The sequence below is a fragment of the Entamoeba nuttalli genome (assembly GCF_000257125.1).
Source record: "Entamoeba nuttalli P19 unplaced genomic scaffold asmbl_10064, whole genome shotgun sequence".
NCBI lineage: Eukaryota > Evosea > Mastigamoebida > Endamoebidae > Entamoeba > Entamoeba nuttalli.
This window is the reverse complement of record NW_008579983.1, coordinates 17,484-35,283: the sequence shown is the minus strand read 5'-3', so window position 1 is coordinate 35,283 and position 17,800 is coordinate 17,484. Positions and strand designations below refer to the sequence as shown.

The window sequence follows — 17,800 nt, the reverse complement described above, 5'->3', positions numbered from 1 at the left end:
AAAATTCAAATGAAAATTAATTGTAATGAATTTCTGTACTTGTGTTATACACTTTATTCGCAAGATAATTCTTCGTATTTATTACTAACATTTCATTTAGTTTTTAATAAACTGAGTTAGTTCAATTTCTATTAGTTTGTATATAAAGGTTTATTCCTTAATTGAACAAAGGGGTGTTGTAAAACAGAAAATTAATTTAATAACTGCACAACAATGAACGGTTATTTGTTTCAATTGATAAATAGTAAAAAATTAATTACTATTTTATTCAAATGCATGAAAGTATGGATTATATATTTTTAATAACATAAATAATAATGTATTATTAATAAATCAACAACGATATGCAGAAAGTTAGAATAATTACCTTCTTATTATAGTATTATACTAAAAAAAACTTAAGGTTATACACACAATTCTCTCTTTGGAGTCACATAATCTTTTTTAACTCTTTATTGTTAGTTTTTACATCATAACAAATATTCAAAACAGTACTAGAAACATTGGATATGATCTTAGTTCGTTATTTGCTATAAACTGGTAAATAGTATTAGTTTTACTTCCAAATTGAAGGAGAAATACCTTATTACATTTGTTTTTAAATCATCACTATATTCTTTATTTTGTGTTTTTCGTACTTGAATTTTCCCTTGTTTATTTTTGATTTTTCTTAGCTATTTTAGAACTTTATAGAATTTTTTGGAGGTTATTTTTTACTTATTTTTGTTTTATTTATCATTATTATTCTATAAATACATCTAAATAAAAATATTTTAAATAATATTTTCTGTTTCTTTTTTTTAATTCTATAGTTATATTATATTTTAACTATTTCATTAATAAGAGAAACACTGAATAACAATGAAGAATCAATATAAATTTAATTGGATTCATTATTCTATTTATTTTAATGATAATTAACAATATTAATCAATTTAAATTATAATGATAAATAATGATAATAAATATGAAATAAAACAATGACATTTTGATAAGATAACAAATAATAATTTTATTCATTTTCATTTATTTTTATTCATTTAAATATATATAATATTTCACTTCTTATTATGTTTATTTTTTTTTACAATATGTGAATGTACCAAATTGATATAGTAATATTGACTTATATTTATTTATCATATTTTATTCAACACAAAAATAAAGTACTAAATAACAATAGAATAACTTCACAAATAATACACAACGAAATTATATATGAAATGATTGTATTAATAAAATATTAAAAGTGTTCATAAATGCATGATATGAAAGAGATGAAATAAAAAACAAAGAATATAATATTGAAAAACTAAAAAGGAAGAAAGAATATATGCTATACTCAAAATAATATAATAAAATAAAAATATAGTAAAAAGAAGAGAAACTGTGAAAAAAATGAAGAAAGAATAGAGAAAAACCAAATAATACAATGAAATACATGATTTTTTTACTAAAATTGAATAAATAACAATGGAAGAAATGAATAACAAAAAAATGATTAATATAAGCAAAATTCATCGTCTTAACAGTCTCTTAAAGCTATACGCTCTCTGTTGATACCTTCTTTAGATTCTAAAACAATTAGCAATCATAAATAAACCTATCTTCTTAGCACACCAACTAGACGCTAACTTATTATTTACCTTCCTTTTATTGTTATCTAATGATACTGTTCTATCAATAAATGTATTAACAACTATTGTGATATCAGCATAACGTCTTGATTCATTAATAATAACTCAATCTACACCAAACATCTCAAATGAGTTGTGAGTTGACAGAATCTTTTACAAATATTTCCCAATCTCCTCAACCTCAAACACAACTTTTGATATCTTTCTTTCCAAATTGATAAAAACTAACAACTACCCATTACCTTTCAAATGCATAATTCATGTAGCTCAACCAAACAAAGCACTTCCATTTTCTTTTGTATTTTTATTGGTTATTATCACTTTTATTATTCTGAGATTCTTTCTGTTTGATTTATTATCTTTTATGAAAAAATGTTATTTATAACATCATATATTTATAGAAGTTACTTATCACTCTTCAAAGTCAATGTGAAGAGTTATTCATTGTTTTAAATAAAATCACCCAATCTATCAAAAAGTACCAATGACATTATATTGTAATTTAATTTGAGTATTGAATGTAACAGCAGATGACAAACCCATCTGAAAGAAGAGTAAAAAAGATTTTATTTAAAAAGTGGCAAATTTTTTAATAATACTGACGTTTCATATAAATATATATTTTTTTAATTCTATAGAAAGGCATGTGCCATACAACCTTAATTAAATTGGATGATTTTTTAAGGTTATATTCTATTTAATGAGTGAGTTAGTTATTTAGTTCAATTAATCAATAATTAACTAAGAATTGAAATATTTAATTTTGTTATTTAACAACTTTTCGTTTTTGTAGTATATAAAAACTCATCTAATCATTTTTCATTAAACCATGGAAAGTAGTGAGGATTCCAGTAGTATCATAACTTCACTAGAACAATTACCCAAAGAAATGTCTTATTTAGAGATGATGAATTTCAAACGAATCTATCATCGTTTTGAAATAATTCAAACACCTCAAAATGTAAAATGTTTTGTATGTGGAATGAGTTGTAATGGGAAAAATGTGTTAAAATGTGATGACTGTAATAGATATTGTCATGAATTTTGTCAAGATAATGTTGTTTCTAACTGTTATGTTTGTATCATTTTATGTTATCACAAAGAAGTACTTATTTGTAGAATAAAAATATTCAAGATGATTATCAACACTCATTTGAACCTTCTTATTTAGGTGGAAATTGTGTTGTGTGTGGAAAGAGTGGAGGAGCTATATGTAGATGTATCTGGTGTTCTCTTCTTGTCCACAGTGCATGCCAACCAAAATTATTAAATTGTTGCCGACAACTTATGATAAAAAGTAGTGAACGAACACATTATTTTATAAATGAAGGAGAAGGGGTTTGTGTAGTATGTAAAAAAGAAATTTGTCAAGACGATGGAAATTCTTTTCATTGTATTTATTGTAAAGAGTCTATTCATGAAAAATGTTGTTGTGACAACTTAGAACGTAGATGTGATTGTGGGAAACTTGCACCATACCTTATTCATCCTTGTGAAGTTATTTTCAAAAACCGGTACTTAATGAAAGGGCCTTTGGAACAGCCTATGTTTTTTATAATAAATGAGCTTAGTGGTGGAAAACGTTCAAAAGAAGTAATTTCTTTATTAGGAAGTTATTTTCATCCAATGCAATTTATTAACATTGAAGAATTAACAATAAAAGCATCAACAATATCTCAAAACAATGATTGGTATTCAAAAGAGAAAAAACCGATTATTGTAATTTGTGGAGGAGATGGGAGTGTTGAGTCATGTCTTGATCAATTTGGACCTTTTGTAACATACCTTCTTTTGCCTTATGGGACTGGAAATGATTTATCTTTAAGTCTAGGTTATAGTCCATCAACAACACTCGCTGAATTTGAAGCAAATCCAATTGATTTATTAATGAGAAGAATGAAAGATTATAGAATACAAATTGATAGATGGAAAGTAACAAAAGCGACATATCCAGGAGATTCCACTTTTTTTGAATTTAGACATTTTACCAATTATTTAAGTATTGGAATTGATGCTGCTGTTGCACAATCATTTTCTGAAAAACGAGAAATTGGACCATGCGGAAGATTTATCAATAAATGTAAATATGCTATGAGTGTAACTGCATTACTAGATGATTCATGTAAAAATATTCACAATAAAATCATTGTTGAAGTTGATGGAGAAGAAATTGATTTACCTCCAATGGATTGTTTAATATTTCAAACAACATTAACATGTTATGGTGGACAAACATTATGGAAAAATCCTGTAGGATTTAAAGAACAAAGAATGGATGATGGAATATTAGAAATAATGTATATTCGGAATATTGCTGAGTTAGGATCAGTTTCTATTGGAGTTTCAACACCAACACCCTTAGCACAAGGAAAAGAAATAATAATTACATTAAAACCAAATTTTGTGTTACCACTTCAAACAGATGGAGAGCCATTTCTTTTACAGAATAGCGTATTACATTTTTATTGTGAATCTCATAATACATTTGTATCATCTCATTACTAATTTTTATTCTTTTTTTTTAATATTTAAGTTTTTCAAATTTCTAATGAAAAGTGAAAATGGGACAAAAGCAAGTGACTTTAGGGAGTAGTAAAGAGTGAAAATTGGATTTGTTTGTCGCTTTGAGGAATGAAAATTGAGTGGAAACTACTTAAACTTAAATCTATAAAATAGATATATTCAATTATCATGGGAAGTATATTTGCAACTCCAATACAATATAATGTTCTAAATGATTTAAAAAATACAACAAAAATGACTATGGGAAGTATTTTATTTGATAGTGAAGTTGATGAAATTACAGAGCGTTGTATAGAATCAAAAATTCGTGGAATGAAAGGAGTTATGGCTCTTATTTCTGTTAGCTCACATGTATTTGGAGTATTCACTACAGGCCAAATGGATGTACAAAACATGAAATTTTTATGGACATTGACAAGTGACAAATCTTCTTTCTTCTTTCATGTTTTACCAACAGGAAAATTAGTAGTAACAAAAGACTTTAATTTAAATATAAACCCCCTCCAAAATAGACTCCTTTTTAATTTTTCTTCATCTTCATTTGAATTAAAGATAGATGGAGAAGGAAATATAGGTCCTAATATTGCATATGAGTCAAATCAATATTCACTAGATGCAGAGCTTGAACGTTTTCTTTTTGTTCAATGGAAATGAAATTGTAAATTAATTAACCATAGTTGTAAATCAAATACTTTTTATGAATTAATAAATGAAGAATTATTGTACTTATATTTTTTTTGTGAAAATAAATCATTATACGGGAAAAAAAAACAATTGATATTTTTATAATGAGGAATTGATGAAGTAATAAAAAAAAAATCATTTAATTCGATTTTCTTCATATTGAGAAGTGATTATTTCAGTTTCTTCAATAGGCTCTACTTCTTCATTAGAGTTGAGGAATTGATAAACTAATAACAAAAAAAGAAACTGAAGAAAATAAAAAAGAATAACCAAAAACAATAATAATAATTAACATACCAATCACAAAGAGTATTTGACAATAATAAATAGTCCTATGTGAAAAAGAACGTATTTTGGAGATAAATTTTGAATGAACAAGATGTTTATGAATAAATTTTTTACATTTATCACGAGTTGTAATAATAGGAGGATCAGAAAAAAGGTTATGAATTAGAATATCAATAGGAGGATGTATTGTTGTTTTTAATCTTTTTTGACTCATAAAAAAATAGGTCATCATTTCATCATTTTCTTTTTCTAGTTGTTTCCATTTTTCTTCATTAATAGAAGAAGAATAATTAACATTAACATAAGTTTCGTTCATCATCTTCTTTTTAAAGATTCATCTTATCAAAGTTTCGTTTGGTTGTATCTAATAACACATTTTTGAGAAAAACAAATTTTAGAAGAGAATGAAAGATGAAGTGTTGATGTGTTTTGTCCAAATCATTGCCACGTTATATTTCTAAGAAAAAGTCCAAGCAAAGAACTAATAAGTAATGTCACTTCGATACGATTGGTATCAATTGAAGGATTATGTTGTAATTGATGTGTTTGAAAAAAATGTTCCAAAAGAAAATGTAACAATTACATTTGAAGATGAACAAGTCACAATTGAAGTAAAGAAAGGTGAAGAGATATTAACTCAAATTATTGATCATTTATATGGAAGTTATATTATTGATCAATCTACTTATAGAGTTGGAGCTGTTAAGATTGAAATTAAATTAAAGAAGAGTGATGCTAGTCAATGGGAAAACCTTACAAAAACTCAACAAAACCATCATCAACAATCTGCTACAAATATCTTTAGAAAAGATTGGAATTCAGTGGATAAAGAACTTGAAACTGAATTGAAAGATGATGAAAAAGAAGGAGGACCTAATGCTATGTTCCAACAATTATATGCTAATGCTACTGATGACCAACGAAGGGCCATGAATAAATCATTTTTAGAGTCTGGAGGAACATGTCTTAATATGAATTGGGAAGAAGTTGGAAAGAAAAAGGTTGAAGGTTCTGCTCCTGAAGGAGCTATTATGAAAAAATGGGGAGAAGATTAATTTCTTTCATTTTGCTACTTGAATTAATTAAGTTATTATTTCATTAAATAAAATAAACAAATTAAGAGATTTTTTTGTTACAGAGAATAGAAGAAAATTAACTTATTTGATTAGTTTAGTTATATAAAGCGTGTTCTAATTCGTTTAAATAATATTCTTTTTGACAAAGTAATTTGTGAAATTTCTTTAATGAATTTAATGTTGACATTTCTTTTTTCGGTGCTTCTTTTTCTTCTTCATTTATACTCTTAGGAGTATCTTTTAGATGAAGGGACATTGTAATATTATCAAATACTTTATGACATATACCAGTTTTTTTATCAAAGTCAAATTCAATTTTTTTGCCATTAATTATTATTGATTGATCTGAGGTACAAGACCCATGGAGTTCATTTCCTTTTAACTTAAAAATATTGTCTTTTAATTCCATAATAATGAAAAGAACATTTGAAGCAAAACAAATAGAAAACCCTTCAAGATAATTTTTTGGGTTTGAAATATTTATATCTACATGACATGAATTATACTCTATTGTTTTTGTAATACTATCACTAAAAAGTTCATCAAGAGTTACTTCGATAATAAAAGTAGGAAGTGGTTGTATCTTATAACGTGATTGCATTTCTTTTTAAGTTCTTCTCCTTAAAAAAGAAAAATTAATTTTATCTCAAAAGTTCTAATTATTGATATTACTTTATTTTCTTCAATGACTCAATTTCTTATTTTTCCTCTTCCAATTCTTGTGATACCTGACAATTTAAAAGTAATTCTTCTTTTATTTTTTTAAGTTCATCTTTCAAATCAAAAATAATTTGTAATAAATCCTTTTGAGAAGTATCGATCATTTCAATTTGTTGTTTCAATTGTTTATTTTCTTCAATAAGTCCTTCAAAAACACTTTTATTTATTTTAATTGACTCTTCATTTTTAGGTTCGTCTTTAGGCTCTTCTTTTTCTTCATGATGAACAGATGTTGTTTTATGTTGTCGATTTAAGAAATTGACATTTCCTCGTTGTGTTGGTTTTGTGAATGTCATTGTTTTCTTTAAAGGAGCATTAAAAGAAGATAAAGCTATGTCAGTATTTTCTGAAGATTCATATAACATTTTTTTCTTTTCTAATTCTTTTAAGAAATCATCTCCGTTTATCTTATTAGAAGTTTTTGATTTTTTCATTCTCATTGTTTGTCTAATAAATTCTTTTTGTTCAGTTTGTTTCTTTTCTTTATATCGAACTTCTCGTTGTTCTCTTTCTTCTTCATCTCTCTTCATAATTTCTTTTTCTTTTATTAACATAGTTTCTTCAATTCTTTTTTTTCCCTCTTCATATTCTCTCTTAATCGTTTTCTCAAATTTTCTAATATCACATTGTGCTAATGGAACTATTATTTCAATACCACCTCGAATTAATTTTACATTATTATCCTCTTTTGATAGAACTTTCCAAATATCATATTGCTTAACATGAACCTTGTTATCATCTAATGAAATCACATTTTCTGATATTAATGCATAGTTTTCTCCATCATGGATAGTACTTAAAAATGAACTTGGGACATACCCAACATTATTTCCTTTCCTCACAAGACTCCATTTTTCTCCATTTAATAAAATCGTTACAAATTCATTTCTGACAATATTTAATTCATTATCTCCTTCTGATATAAAAGTAGATAATACAAATGCACTTTCTTCAGACGTCTTCTGGTCATAATCTTCCAAAATTTTAATATAACAATAAGGCATAATATATTTTTTATCTCCAACTTTACAAATAGCCCATGACCCTATAACTTCTTCAACATAAACAAGATCTCCAGCAATTGCATTTAAGTGGAATCTAGAATCTCCATTATAATCAAATATAACTAACCCATACCTGTTAACTATATCATTATAAATTTCTTTTTCAAATATCACATAGTTAGTAGGAATATATCCAAATCCATTTTCTGGATGTTGAACATAAACCCATTTTAAATCACTAGATAATGCAATCATTTCATCACCTTCACAAAATGAAACTTCTTTATCTGAAGTTGCAATAAAATCATATCGTGAAATACATCTACATGGTAAAATAGTTGGTTGAGGAACTATTTTATTATTGTGTTGTTTTTTAAATTAAATTAAAACATAAAATACAAACTTATTCCCATTGTCATTCTGTTCATTTGTTTATTATGTCGTAGTGTTATATCATACTCTATTTTCTTTAATATTTTTGTTGGTAAATAACCAGTATTATATCCTTTTTTACATAAACTCCATTCGTTGTCTTCTTCTTTTAAAACTAGAACAACATCCCTTTCATATGCAGCAATACACTCATCATTATCCCATAAAAAGTCTTGCATAACATGGGCCCTGTAATAAATTAAAGACATGTTTGAAAGAAATACACTTATAGATAACAAACAGATATAAAGGTGGATCAATAAAACGAACCATTGAAATATGAAACATACCAATTTTTTCATTTAGTCTTCCTTTCCAAAGTCCGTCTGAGTTCATTTCTAGAACTTCAATCTCTTCTCCTTCCTGAAAAGAAAGATTATAATCATTTTCAGTATCATAGTTAAATTTGGTAATAACTTTCATTGAAATTCGTTTTTTACAGTTCAGTTTCTTTTTTTGCTTTATCGTTTTTATAAAATTTTTAAAAAATATAAATGACAAAAAAAAGAAAAAAATGGGATAGGAAGATTATTTTTAAGGCAATTAGATAAATTAGATAAGTCTAAAAGTCAAATTAGAAATTCTTTATAAATAATAAAAATATTATAAAATAATTAACATTTTGTGAAATTAACACAACATAACAAAATTTATTAGGAAAAAACTTCAAATTTATACATATTATCTTACTCTATATGAAAGCCTTCATTATTGTCCTTATTGCTTTATGTGTCAGTGCTGATGTTTCAGTAAGTGGAAATTGGGTTAAAGGTTTATACGAAGCCAAACAACAACTCTCTCTACTTGATACTAAATACGAAGAGATACTTGACGTTGAAAGACAAATTCACGACAAAATTGACCATGCCCAACTTGATTATGAAAATGCTCTTCCATCAGCTAAAAGTGAGATCGCTGAAAAGATGAGTGAAATGAAATCACAAATAGTCTCATTACATGCTAGAAAAACAAGAATTATAGGCGTTATGAAAAAGATCCTCAATAAATTCCCAGCTGAGTATAAAGAAAGACTTATTAGAGAAGTACATCTTGAACAAAGATTTAATCCTGTTGATGATCTTCTTACATCAACTCTCAAAATGTCTTCTAAGAAAGCCGTTAAGAAAGCTGTCAAAAAAGCTCTTAAAGCTGCTCTCCTTTAATTAAACTTCACTTTGTTGTTTTTTTTTGTTTGTATGGTTTTTACTTTAATATTCGAATAAAGCAGGTTTCATTGACTTTTCATGAAGTCAGGCTTGTTTTTTCTTTCAGTCGTTGAAAAACTAATTTTAATTTGTCATCAAAAAAAAAAAATATAAAACATAAATTTTATAACATTGAATAAAAAATAAAAAAAAAATGAAAATAACAAAAAATAAAAAACTAAAAAATGATAAATTGAATGAGTTCTACTCCTAATTCTAAAGGAAGGAAAAAACAAAAAAACGAGGCAAGTATTAGTTGTACATTTAATGAATATGATTATGAAGGTGTAAATTACTTAGATTCATATCAACTCAAACAGTACATACGTGATAAATATAAACTTGACCTTCCTGATTATGTTGTAAAACAAATTATTAATGACAAAGTTATTGGTAGTGATAAAGTTCATGTTCATAAAGAAGATTTTCCTGTTGTTGATAACTATATCAAAAAAACACAAGAAGAGTTGAGAACATCATATGGCTTCACAGAAGTTGAAAAATTAGGAGTATATAATCAAGAACGAGAATATGAAAAACATGGCTTTCTTCTTGATTTTCCAAAACTTCGAAATGAACCTCGTTTATTAACATCAATTCAATCAGGTAATAAAATTTCTGGATATACTTTCCAAGCATCTGTTAGTAGACCTTTTTCAGATTCTTCCATTGTAATGACAAATTATCTTAAACCATTAGACCAATTGTCCGTTCCTTCTCCTTATTTTCAATCTGATTGTTTTAAGTCATTAATGAAAGAGTTTAGTGATAGTCAAGAGGCTCTTGGAAAATCAACACTAACGGAACCAAAATTTTTATATTTTACACCGTTATATCAACAATATACTTTACGATCACTTGATAAAAGTATTTTTGAATTTTTATCACCTGACGATTCTATTGCATATCTTCCAGTATCAAAGAAAGATGAAAAGTCAGAATTAATCACATACAAAATTGAAATAAACTCTATTTCATTTGAAGAAGATAATAATGAAAACCTATTAATCCAATTCTTTTTTTATGATAAATCAACAGAAACTAAAATTACTGAAACATGTGGTATTTATCGTGTAGATAGAGAACTCCAACATGGTTTTGTTCTTTTTGAATGTACGTCAGAATTAATGAAAAATGCTTTTATGGTTATTCGTATTGCAAGAGAAAGTGATTCGTTGTTTGAATATGCTAAAAAACAGTACGACGGAACATTTTTAAAAAACAGACAAAATAAACAAAATATAATTCAATCAGAGATATTGTCTCGTCCTCCTTCTACTACAAGAACATCTGAATCAACACTTATTGGATCTCAACCAATTGGTAGATTTAGTGAACCACCAGTTCCAATTAAATCATCAAGTACAATATCTATTAAGTCGAAGAAAAATGAAGATATTCGTTATATCAAGAAACCAGAAATTATATGCATTGGAGTAGCAAAAGACAATCATTCTGACCCTAAAGCATTCACATTCGCTGGAGAATTAGTAATGGGAGATAATTGGCAAACACGAATGAAACAATGTAACCCACAAAATGGTGTAGGGACAACAGTACTTGGTATGTTTGGAATAAGTCCAATTATTTTGGGTAGTTTTAAATGTACAGTAATGAAGTTATCTAAAGAATGGAATGCATCATATAAAGTATTTGACTGTTGTAGAAATCAAACAATGGTAATGGGAGATGAAAATATTTATTCATTAGAATATCTAGAAAAAAGAGAAAAAGCTAAAACTGTTAATGATATGTATTTTGATTCTCTTTTTATTTATTTAGATGAAATTAATTTAGGTAAAGATAAGAGACATGAATTTTTTAATGTTACTGCAAAATTACTCAATGCCCAAGACTCTTCTCAAGTACTTAAAGTATTTTATCCACCTACATTTAAAGAGTCTCTTCAAAATGAATTTATTTCTTCAAGTTATTCTTCTCTTAAAACAGTACAGATGGATGATGAAATAAAAATTAAACTTCCAACACCAATTGAAAAGTCATATTACATTTTGTTTACAGTTACTGAGTATTGTGTTAATTCACCAAACATCATTGAAAAACAAAGATTTGCCATTCTTCCATTATACGACAATAAAAAGCCAATTGGAAATAAAACTGTTTCTCTTAAATTAGGAAGCACTCTTCCACAAATAAAATTACCAACAACTCTTGATTTGGTTGATCGAGGAAGTTCATTAACTGTTACTATTAAATCTTTAGCAACTGGTTATGCGTCACATATTGAACTTTTTGATTATTTTGCAACAAAAGGATGTGATAATGTTTGTAATTTAATGAATATTCCACGTGCTACTTTAATAGAGTATTTCGCACCAATTCTTCAAAAAGAACTTCAAAACATCAAATCAATTGCAGTTGATGTTAAAAAAGTTATGGATTTGATTAATTTCTTAGATTACGTTTGTCCGGTTGATTATCCAACAACAAAACCAATCGTATTACAAAAGTTTATTACTACTTTCAACCCATTAATCATCGAACCATTAGAATTTGCTAACTATGTCTTAACAGTTATCATTAATGTTTTACAGTCATTTAATGATTCTCATAAAATTTTTGATTTGTTTTGGTTCTTCTTAGGATTAGTAGAAAAATCTATCGTTGCATATTTACAAACAAAAAGAGCTGCTAGTCTTAAAGAAAGTGTTATTTATTCAGGAATTTCTGTAACACAATTAGAAGAAAATTTATATGTAATTGCAAATGTTTTTGGAGGATGGATGGTACTAAATCAACACAGAATAACTCCGCACTTAATATCTCTTGTACATGCAAATATTTATTTTGCTGAATTTATGAGGTCAATGTTGTATTTATGGAGATTAGGTAAAGTTGCTGAAGTTATTGAAAAGTATTTAAATGTTGTTTCTTTACCAATCATTTCAACAGGATTAGATAATAAAGGATTTGTCAATTTACCTTATCTTCTTCGATTTGACTTCTTAAATATTTTAAGAGACTTTGATTATTTATATGAAAAGGATTGTCCTAAGCCATTGGTATTTAAGGAAACAGCAGAACTTCCTGATATTATGGAAAGAGAACATTTCTTCCATGGGTTATTGATTCGTCAGTACATGAAATTAATTGTAAAAGACATACAAGAAACTGATAAAGACCAGGACAATCATACAAAGTCATTAAAATTTACTATCTCAAAAATGGCAATTCTCTCTATCGGATCTATGACTGAAAAATATGATACTTTTAAACATTACGAAACACTTAAATCACAAATAGCAGCTTTAATGTTTCCATTAATATCATACGCTATTGAAGAAAAATCATATTTTGAGAATAATTTCAATGTCCCTTATGGGTTATTTATTAAAGACCAGTCAAAATGGAATAATGAAGACTTTAAAGAGGTATTTGTTTGGAAAGTATTTTATACATCACTAATTTGGGTATTAAAAAATATTGATAAAGAAACCTTATTACTTTATTTCCAAAAAGAAGTATCAACCCGTGTTTGTGACTTATTGTTTCATTTAACAAATGCAATACGATTTACTTCATTAATTACCTCAAAGAAATTTAATATTAACGTAGAATATGATTCTGCTCGTTTACAGTTAATTGATACAATTTTAAAAGATTCTCAAATAACAACAGCAAATATCCCTCTTTTTCAGAGTAGAATTATTCTTGTTGATGTCTCTGATGAATTTACATCACAGTTAGGATTAATGGATCGTAGTTGGGTAAAGAGAAGAGGAACATTAGCAACATCAACTGAACAACGTTGTTTTCATAACTCTGGTCTAAAAGGTCAAATACCTAAAAAATGTAGAAGGTCAATAGGAAAAACTGACGAAATTGATTCAAACTTAGACACTACATTAAGTTCTCCAAATAACCTTTCTTCATTACCTTCTCATCAAATTTCAGTTGACGACAATATACCTTCAAAAAATAAAGTTAAAAAACCAACAAAATTTATTGGTAATTTTACAATGAAAATTACAGAAAGTGCTGAAGGGCTTGGAAGGTCAGTGGTTGGAGGTGCAGAAAGTGTTGTGGCTGGTATTAATAAAGTAGTAACTGGAAAAGGAAGAAAGAAAACAGGAAGTGTAAATCATTCAGAAATAAGTGAACTAAGTGATACAACTTCATCTGAAGATATAAAACATTCTGGGAAAGAAAATATGGCAATGTTAGTTGTCCAACACTTTTTGTTACGTTCTGTGTTAAGAACTATTATGGATTGTATTGATATGTTAATGAATCAAAGAGATATTACTAATAGTGATATTGAGAATGGTCTGTCAAAATTATTATATGCTGCTGTTATTGAAACACCACTAAATGGAATAGTTATTCTTCCAATTGTTGATTTCCTTTATATGATTATTATTCTTCATTTCCCTTTAATTATTAAATCAGAAGAACTATCACAGTGTATACTAAAATCATTACTTAAAATGGCAAATAGCTCAGAAACATTATTACGACTATTTTCAAGTAGACTAATCTATTTAACATTAAAATCAGAGTTTGTGTTCAGCAATAAAACTTCATTAACTTCTTCTAATCTTGGAGGTTTAGTTGCACAATGGTCTTCTCATCATGTCACTAAATTAAAAAAATCAATTTCAGAAATGCCAGCAATTTGTTCTCAATTCATTCATTCAAATGATATTGCTTTGAAAAATGCTCTTATAATGGCAAATTCAAATATTTATGATGACTATATATGGATTCTTCGTTCTCAAGAATTATCAAATGGAATTTCTCTTGGGTCTTTCAACGATGTTTGTGGGTTTTTGAGGAGATGCCTTGAAATAGCATCAGAAGGGTTCCAAGCTGAAGACAAAGTTTTAACAACATTATCAATTAATAACACTACTTTCTTAACTGAATATCATGTTGATGTGTTCAACAGCGTTCCATTTGATAGGTTATTAATAACTAAAATGGCACAGTTTTGCACAAGAAGGTTTACTGGTTCATTAAAGGATTCAGCACTTCAATTGATTACATCAATATCAAAAGAATACGAATCATTTTTCGATGAATTTAATATGAGAAAAATTGGAACACAAAAAGTACAAGCTTCATTAAAAACACGATATGCCATTTGTACCAAAGCAAAAGCACTTGGAGAAGAAATACTTAATTGGGCAAGAAAAACCAGTTTTCTTGAATGTTATTTTGAAGAACCAATGGAAGACAAAGAACTAAAAACAATTCATCAACGACTAGCTAATTCTATATGTCAGGCAAATGAAGAAAGTACAAAGCTAATGGACCAATACGATGAGATATGTTCAGCAATAGGAGAAATTAATCCACTATTCCCTATTTCAGTTGAAGAGATGAAAAAAATGGTTAAAATGGTTATTGAGTTACTGGAAGAACAGATATCAAAGATTCAACAAATAATAGAAGTTAGAAAAAATTATGAACAAAAACGAGTTGAGATTGACGCTTTAAATGCAGAAAATGCTCGTATTATTAAAACAAATATTAATGCAATAAGTAAGTCTTTATCTAATGGTCCTGTTAGTGTTAAATACTTCTCAGCAAGAATCTTAGAATTAAAGAATTTAGAAGAAATAACAAAAGATATAAGAACAAGAAGAAGTCAAAGACAAGGGGAATTTTCTGGATTTATGGCACCATGGGAATCATTCTTTTTTTATTGGGAAAGTGTTTTAAAGAAAGGGCTTGAACTAAGTTGTATTATCGAAGCACTCATGCTTCGTATTGAAGCAAATAAAAAGGAATTAAAACTTGCTGAAGAATATCAAATTCAACAAGAAAAATTTGCACGAGCATCCTTCAAAACCTATGCATGGGTTGAAATGTCAATGTTTTTAAAAAGTCTTAAAATTGATGAGCGGAGTGAGTATTTGTTTTTAATGGATGACATTGTTCAACGAATGAAAAAAATTAAAATAGAAGATGATAGTATTGATAAAATGAATTCAATTATTATAAATTATAATAAAATTAATCAACAAAAAGAATTGTTATTCTCTCAATTCAAGGCAGATCTTCAAAAGAATGGCTGTTTTAAAATAAATGAATTCCAAATAACTGATATTACTGGAAATTCCATTTGTTCAGTAGACCATGGGATTAAACCTGAGCCATTTGGAAAGAATTGGTATGAGCATATTGTTAATAAAAGTACTGATAATAATTTAAGTCAGTTCAATAAAAGTATTACTTGGATCACTTCTTATGAAGAAGGTCATGATAAACGAATGAAAGTTGAAGCTGAATTTGAAACACAAAGAAAACTTTTTTCTGATTCATTAAAATTATTAGTGTCAACTTATAATAAAAAAGTTAATGAAAATAATATTCAACAATTAACTCAAATTATAGATAGTATTGATAGTATTGCTGTTCAAAATATACCAGAAATTGTTAAATACTGTGTTCCATTTGAGTTACCTGTTTCAATCAATTCAATAAAAAAACAAATAAAAGAATTTAAACGATTATCAGGTACTATACAAGCAGAAGGCAAAAACAATGAAATTATTAAAACAGAAGAAGACCTTGAAGAAAAAAAGAAAAATAATAAAATGATTAATGATTTGTATTCGTTATTCCTTGATAACTCAAATTGTTTTAGAACTACATCTATTATTGATAATAGTTTATATTTAACACGTAAATTCGATAAAGAGTTTTCAAAAACAATTAAAATAGCTCAAGATATTCTTAATAAACAAGAAGAATTATGGAGATATGACAAAAAAAGTGGTAAAGAAGAAATTAAAGATATTGATGAATTACTTGAATTATTAGCCATAGATGCTAAACAATATGTTAATGCACCAATGTTATTCTTAACATGGGTCGAACAATCTGCAGAAATAAATAGAAAGTATAACAGACATGTTGTTGCTGGAATCTGTGAAGTTATGTGTATGAATTATATTTATTGTATTCTTAGAGATTCACAACAAGCAGAAAACTTAGATTTATTTGATATATCAGTTATTGAAGACTTATTTGCTGATGTTCTTGTAAGTGCTGATATTTCTTTAGTAGCAAGTTATTCAAGTTGTTCATTTGAATCAATGATTAAACATGCATGGCTAGCAGTAGAAGATTTTAAATTAAGTGAACAATGGTTTGCCCATCAGATGTGTTGCTTCTTACTACCATATTATGACTGTTCGTCAAATATTATTGAACTTGCTAAAGTACATGAAACATTGACAAAAGTATGTGAAAATATGTCTAAATCAGGACATCCATTACACTTTTATCATGTCCATTTTGCATTAAATTCTGGAATGAAAGAAGAAAATAAACCATGTCATTACATTTATTCTTCATTACTTAATTATGATGAATTTGTTACAGATATTAAGAAAACACCAATTGCACAAAGAGCTAAAATTGTAGAATCACCAAATGATGAAACATGTGAAAAAATAGTAATTCAACAAGTATATATATATTCTAACAATAAAGTAATTAGAGAACAACCAGTCCGTTTCACTCCTGTTGGTGAATTTGTTTATGAATGTGATGTATTGTATTCTAATCAAAGAGAAAATAAATTAGATGGATCCTCTTCTCTTTCAACACTATCTCATATTGGAGATGTTAATGGACTTTTATTAGAAAACACTCCACTATTACAAATCGGTATGACACGATTAATTCTCAACACTCAATCGAAATTACCATCCTCTAAACGAAGGGTTGCTGTTACAAAAAGGAAAATGATAACATTAACACCAATAGAAAAAGCAATAGACTATATAACAAGAGTTATTGATAATTTAGAAGAATTTAATGCCCATATTCTTGAGTCACAAAAGAATAATGAGACTTTTGATTTTCAAATACAAGAAGAAATTAAGAAAGTATTATACCATATATTGTGTGATGATAAATGGAAACTATGTGATGTTGCAAAAGCGTTTTTAATAGATGACATAGACGAGGCTGTTTGTACTACTATAAAAAAATATCTGGAACTATATGATATGTTAACAAAAGTTGAAAAGTCAGTAAAAAGAACAGTTGATTTATTTATCCTTGGAGATCCAGAAGCAGAACGTATTGAGGAAATTTCAAGAATTAAAAAATATTTCCTATTATTTGTGAACAATTTAACAATAGGAAAAGGATTGTTAGAGAAGAGAAAACAAGAAGTGGATTAAATAATAATTTTATTTAACTTTTTAATTCTAATTTTTTATTTCATTTACCTTAACTCAAACTGGTATTTC

The 17,800-nt window shown here is 27.0% G+C and overlaps 7 protein-coding genes across 7 annotated transcripts; 5 read left to right on the top strand and 2 right to left on the bottom strand.

Annotated features, from left to right (window-relative positions):
• Positions 1–2,466: 2,466 nt before the first annotated feature.
• Positions 2,467–4,142, top strand: ENU1_210590 (diacylglycerol kinase, putative; the record flags this gene model as incomplete). Its single annotated transcript, XM_008862376.1, has 2 exons — positions 2,467–2,712; positions 2,757–4,142. 2 exons carry the CDS (start codon positions 2,467–2,469, stop codon positions 4,140–4,142), a joined length of 1,632 nt encoding a protein of 543 aa, XP_008860598.1.
• Positions 4,143–4,328: 186 nt separating this feature from the next.
• On the top strand, positions 4,329–4,814 carry ENU1_210580 (hypothetical protein; the record flags this gene model as incomplete). The annotated part of the gene is made up of 1 exon (XM_008862375.1): positions 4,329–4,814. The coding sequence occupies one exon, from the start codon at positions 4,329–4,331 to the stop codon at positions 4,812–4,814; it is 486 nt and encodes a 161-aa protein (XP_008860597.1).
• An 809-nt stretch (positions 4,815–5,623) lies between these two features.
• Positions 5,624–6,187, top strand: ENU1_210570 (SGS domain containing protein; the record flags this gene model as incomplete). The annotated part of the gene is made up of 1 exon (XM_008862374.1): positions 5,624–6,187. The coding sequence occupies one exon, from the start codon at positions 5,624–5,626 to the stop codon at positions 6,185–6,187; it is 564 nt and encodes a 187-aa protein (XP_008860596.1).
• Positions 6,188–6,302: 115 nt separating this feature from the next.
• ENU1_210560 (hypothetical protein) lies at positions 6,303–6,809 on the bottom strand (the record flags this gene model as incomplete). The annotated part of the gene is made up of 1 exon (XM_008862373.1): positions 6,303–6,809. One exon carries the CDS (start codon positions 6,807–6,809, stop codon positions 6,303–6,305), a length of 507 nt encoding a protein of 168 aa, XP_008860595.1.
• Positions 6,810–6,906: 97 nt separating this feature from the next.
• On the bottom strand, positions 6,907–8,543 carry ENU1_210550 (SH3 domain containing protein; the record flags this gene model as incomplete). The annotated part of the gene is made up of 2 exons (XM_008862372.1): positions 6,907–8,282; positions 8,336–8,543. The coding sequence occupies 2 exons, from the start codon at positions 8,541–8,543 to the stop codon at positions 6,907–6,909; spliced, it is 1,584 nt and encodes a 527-aa protein (XP_008860594.1).
• Positions 8,544–9,059: 516 nt separating this feature from the next.
• Positions 9,060–9,527, top strand: ENU1_210540 (hypothetical protein; the record flags this gene model as incomplete). Its single annotated transcript, XM_008862371.1, has 1 exon — positions 9,060–9,527. One exon carries the CDS (start codon positions 9,060–9,062, stop codon positions 9,525–9,527), a length of 468 nt encoding a protein of 155 aa, XP_008860593.1.
• A 239-nt stretch (positions 9,528–9,766) lies between these two features.
• On the top strand, positions 9,767–17,731 carry ENU1_210530 (hypothetical protein; the record flags this gene model as incomplete). The annotated part of the gene is made up of 1 exon (XM_008862370.1): positions 9,767–17,731. The coding sequence occupies one exon, from the start codon at positions 9,767–9,769 to the stop codon at positions 17,729–17,731; it is 7,965 nt and encodes a 2,654-aa protein (XP_008860592.1).
• Positions 17,732–17,800: the final 69 nt, after the last annotated feature.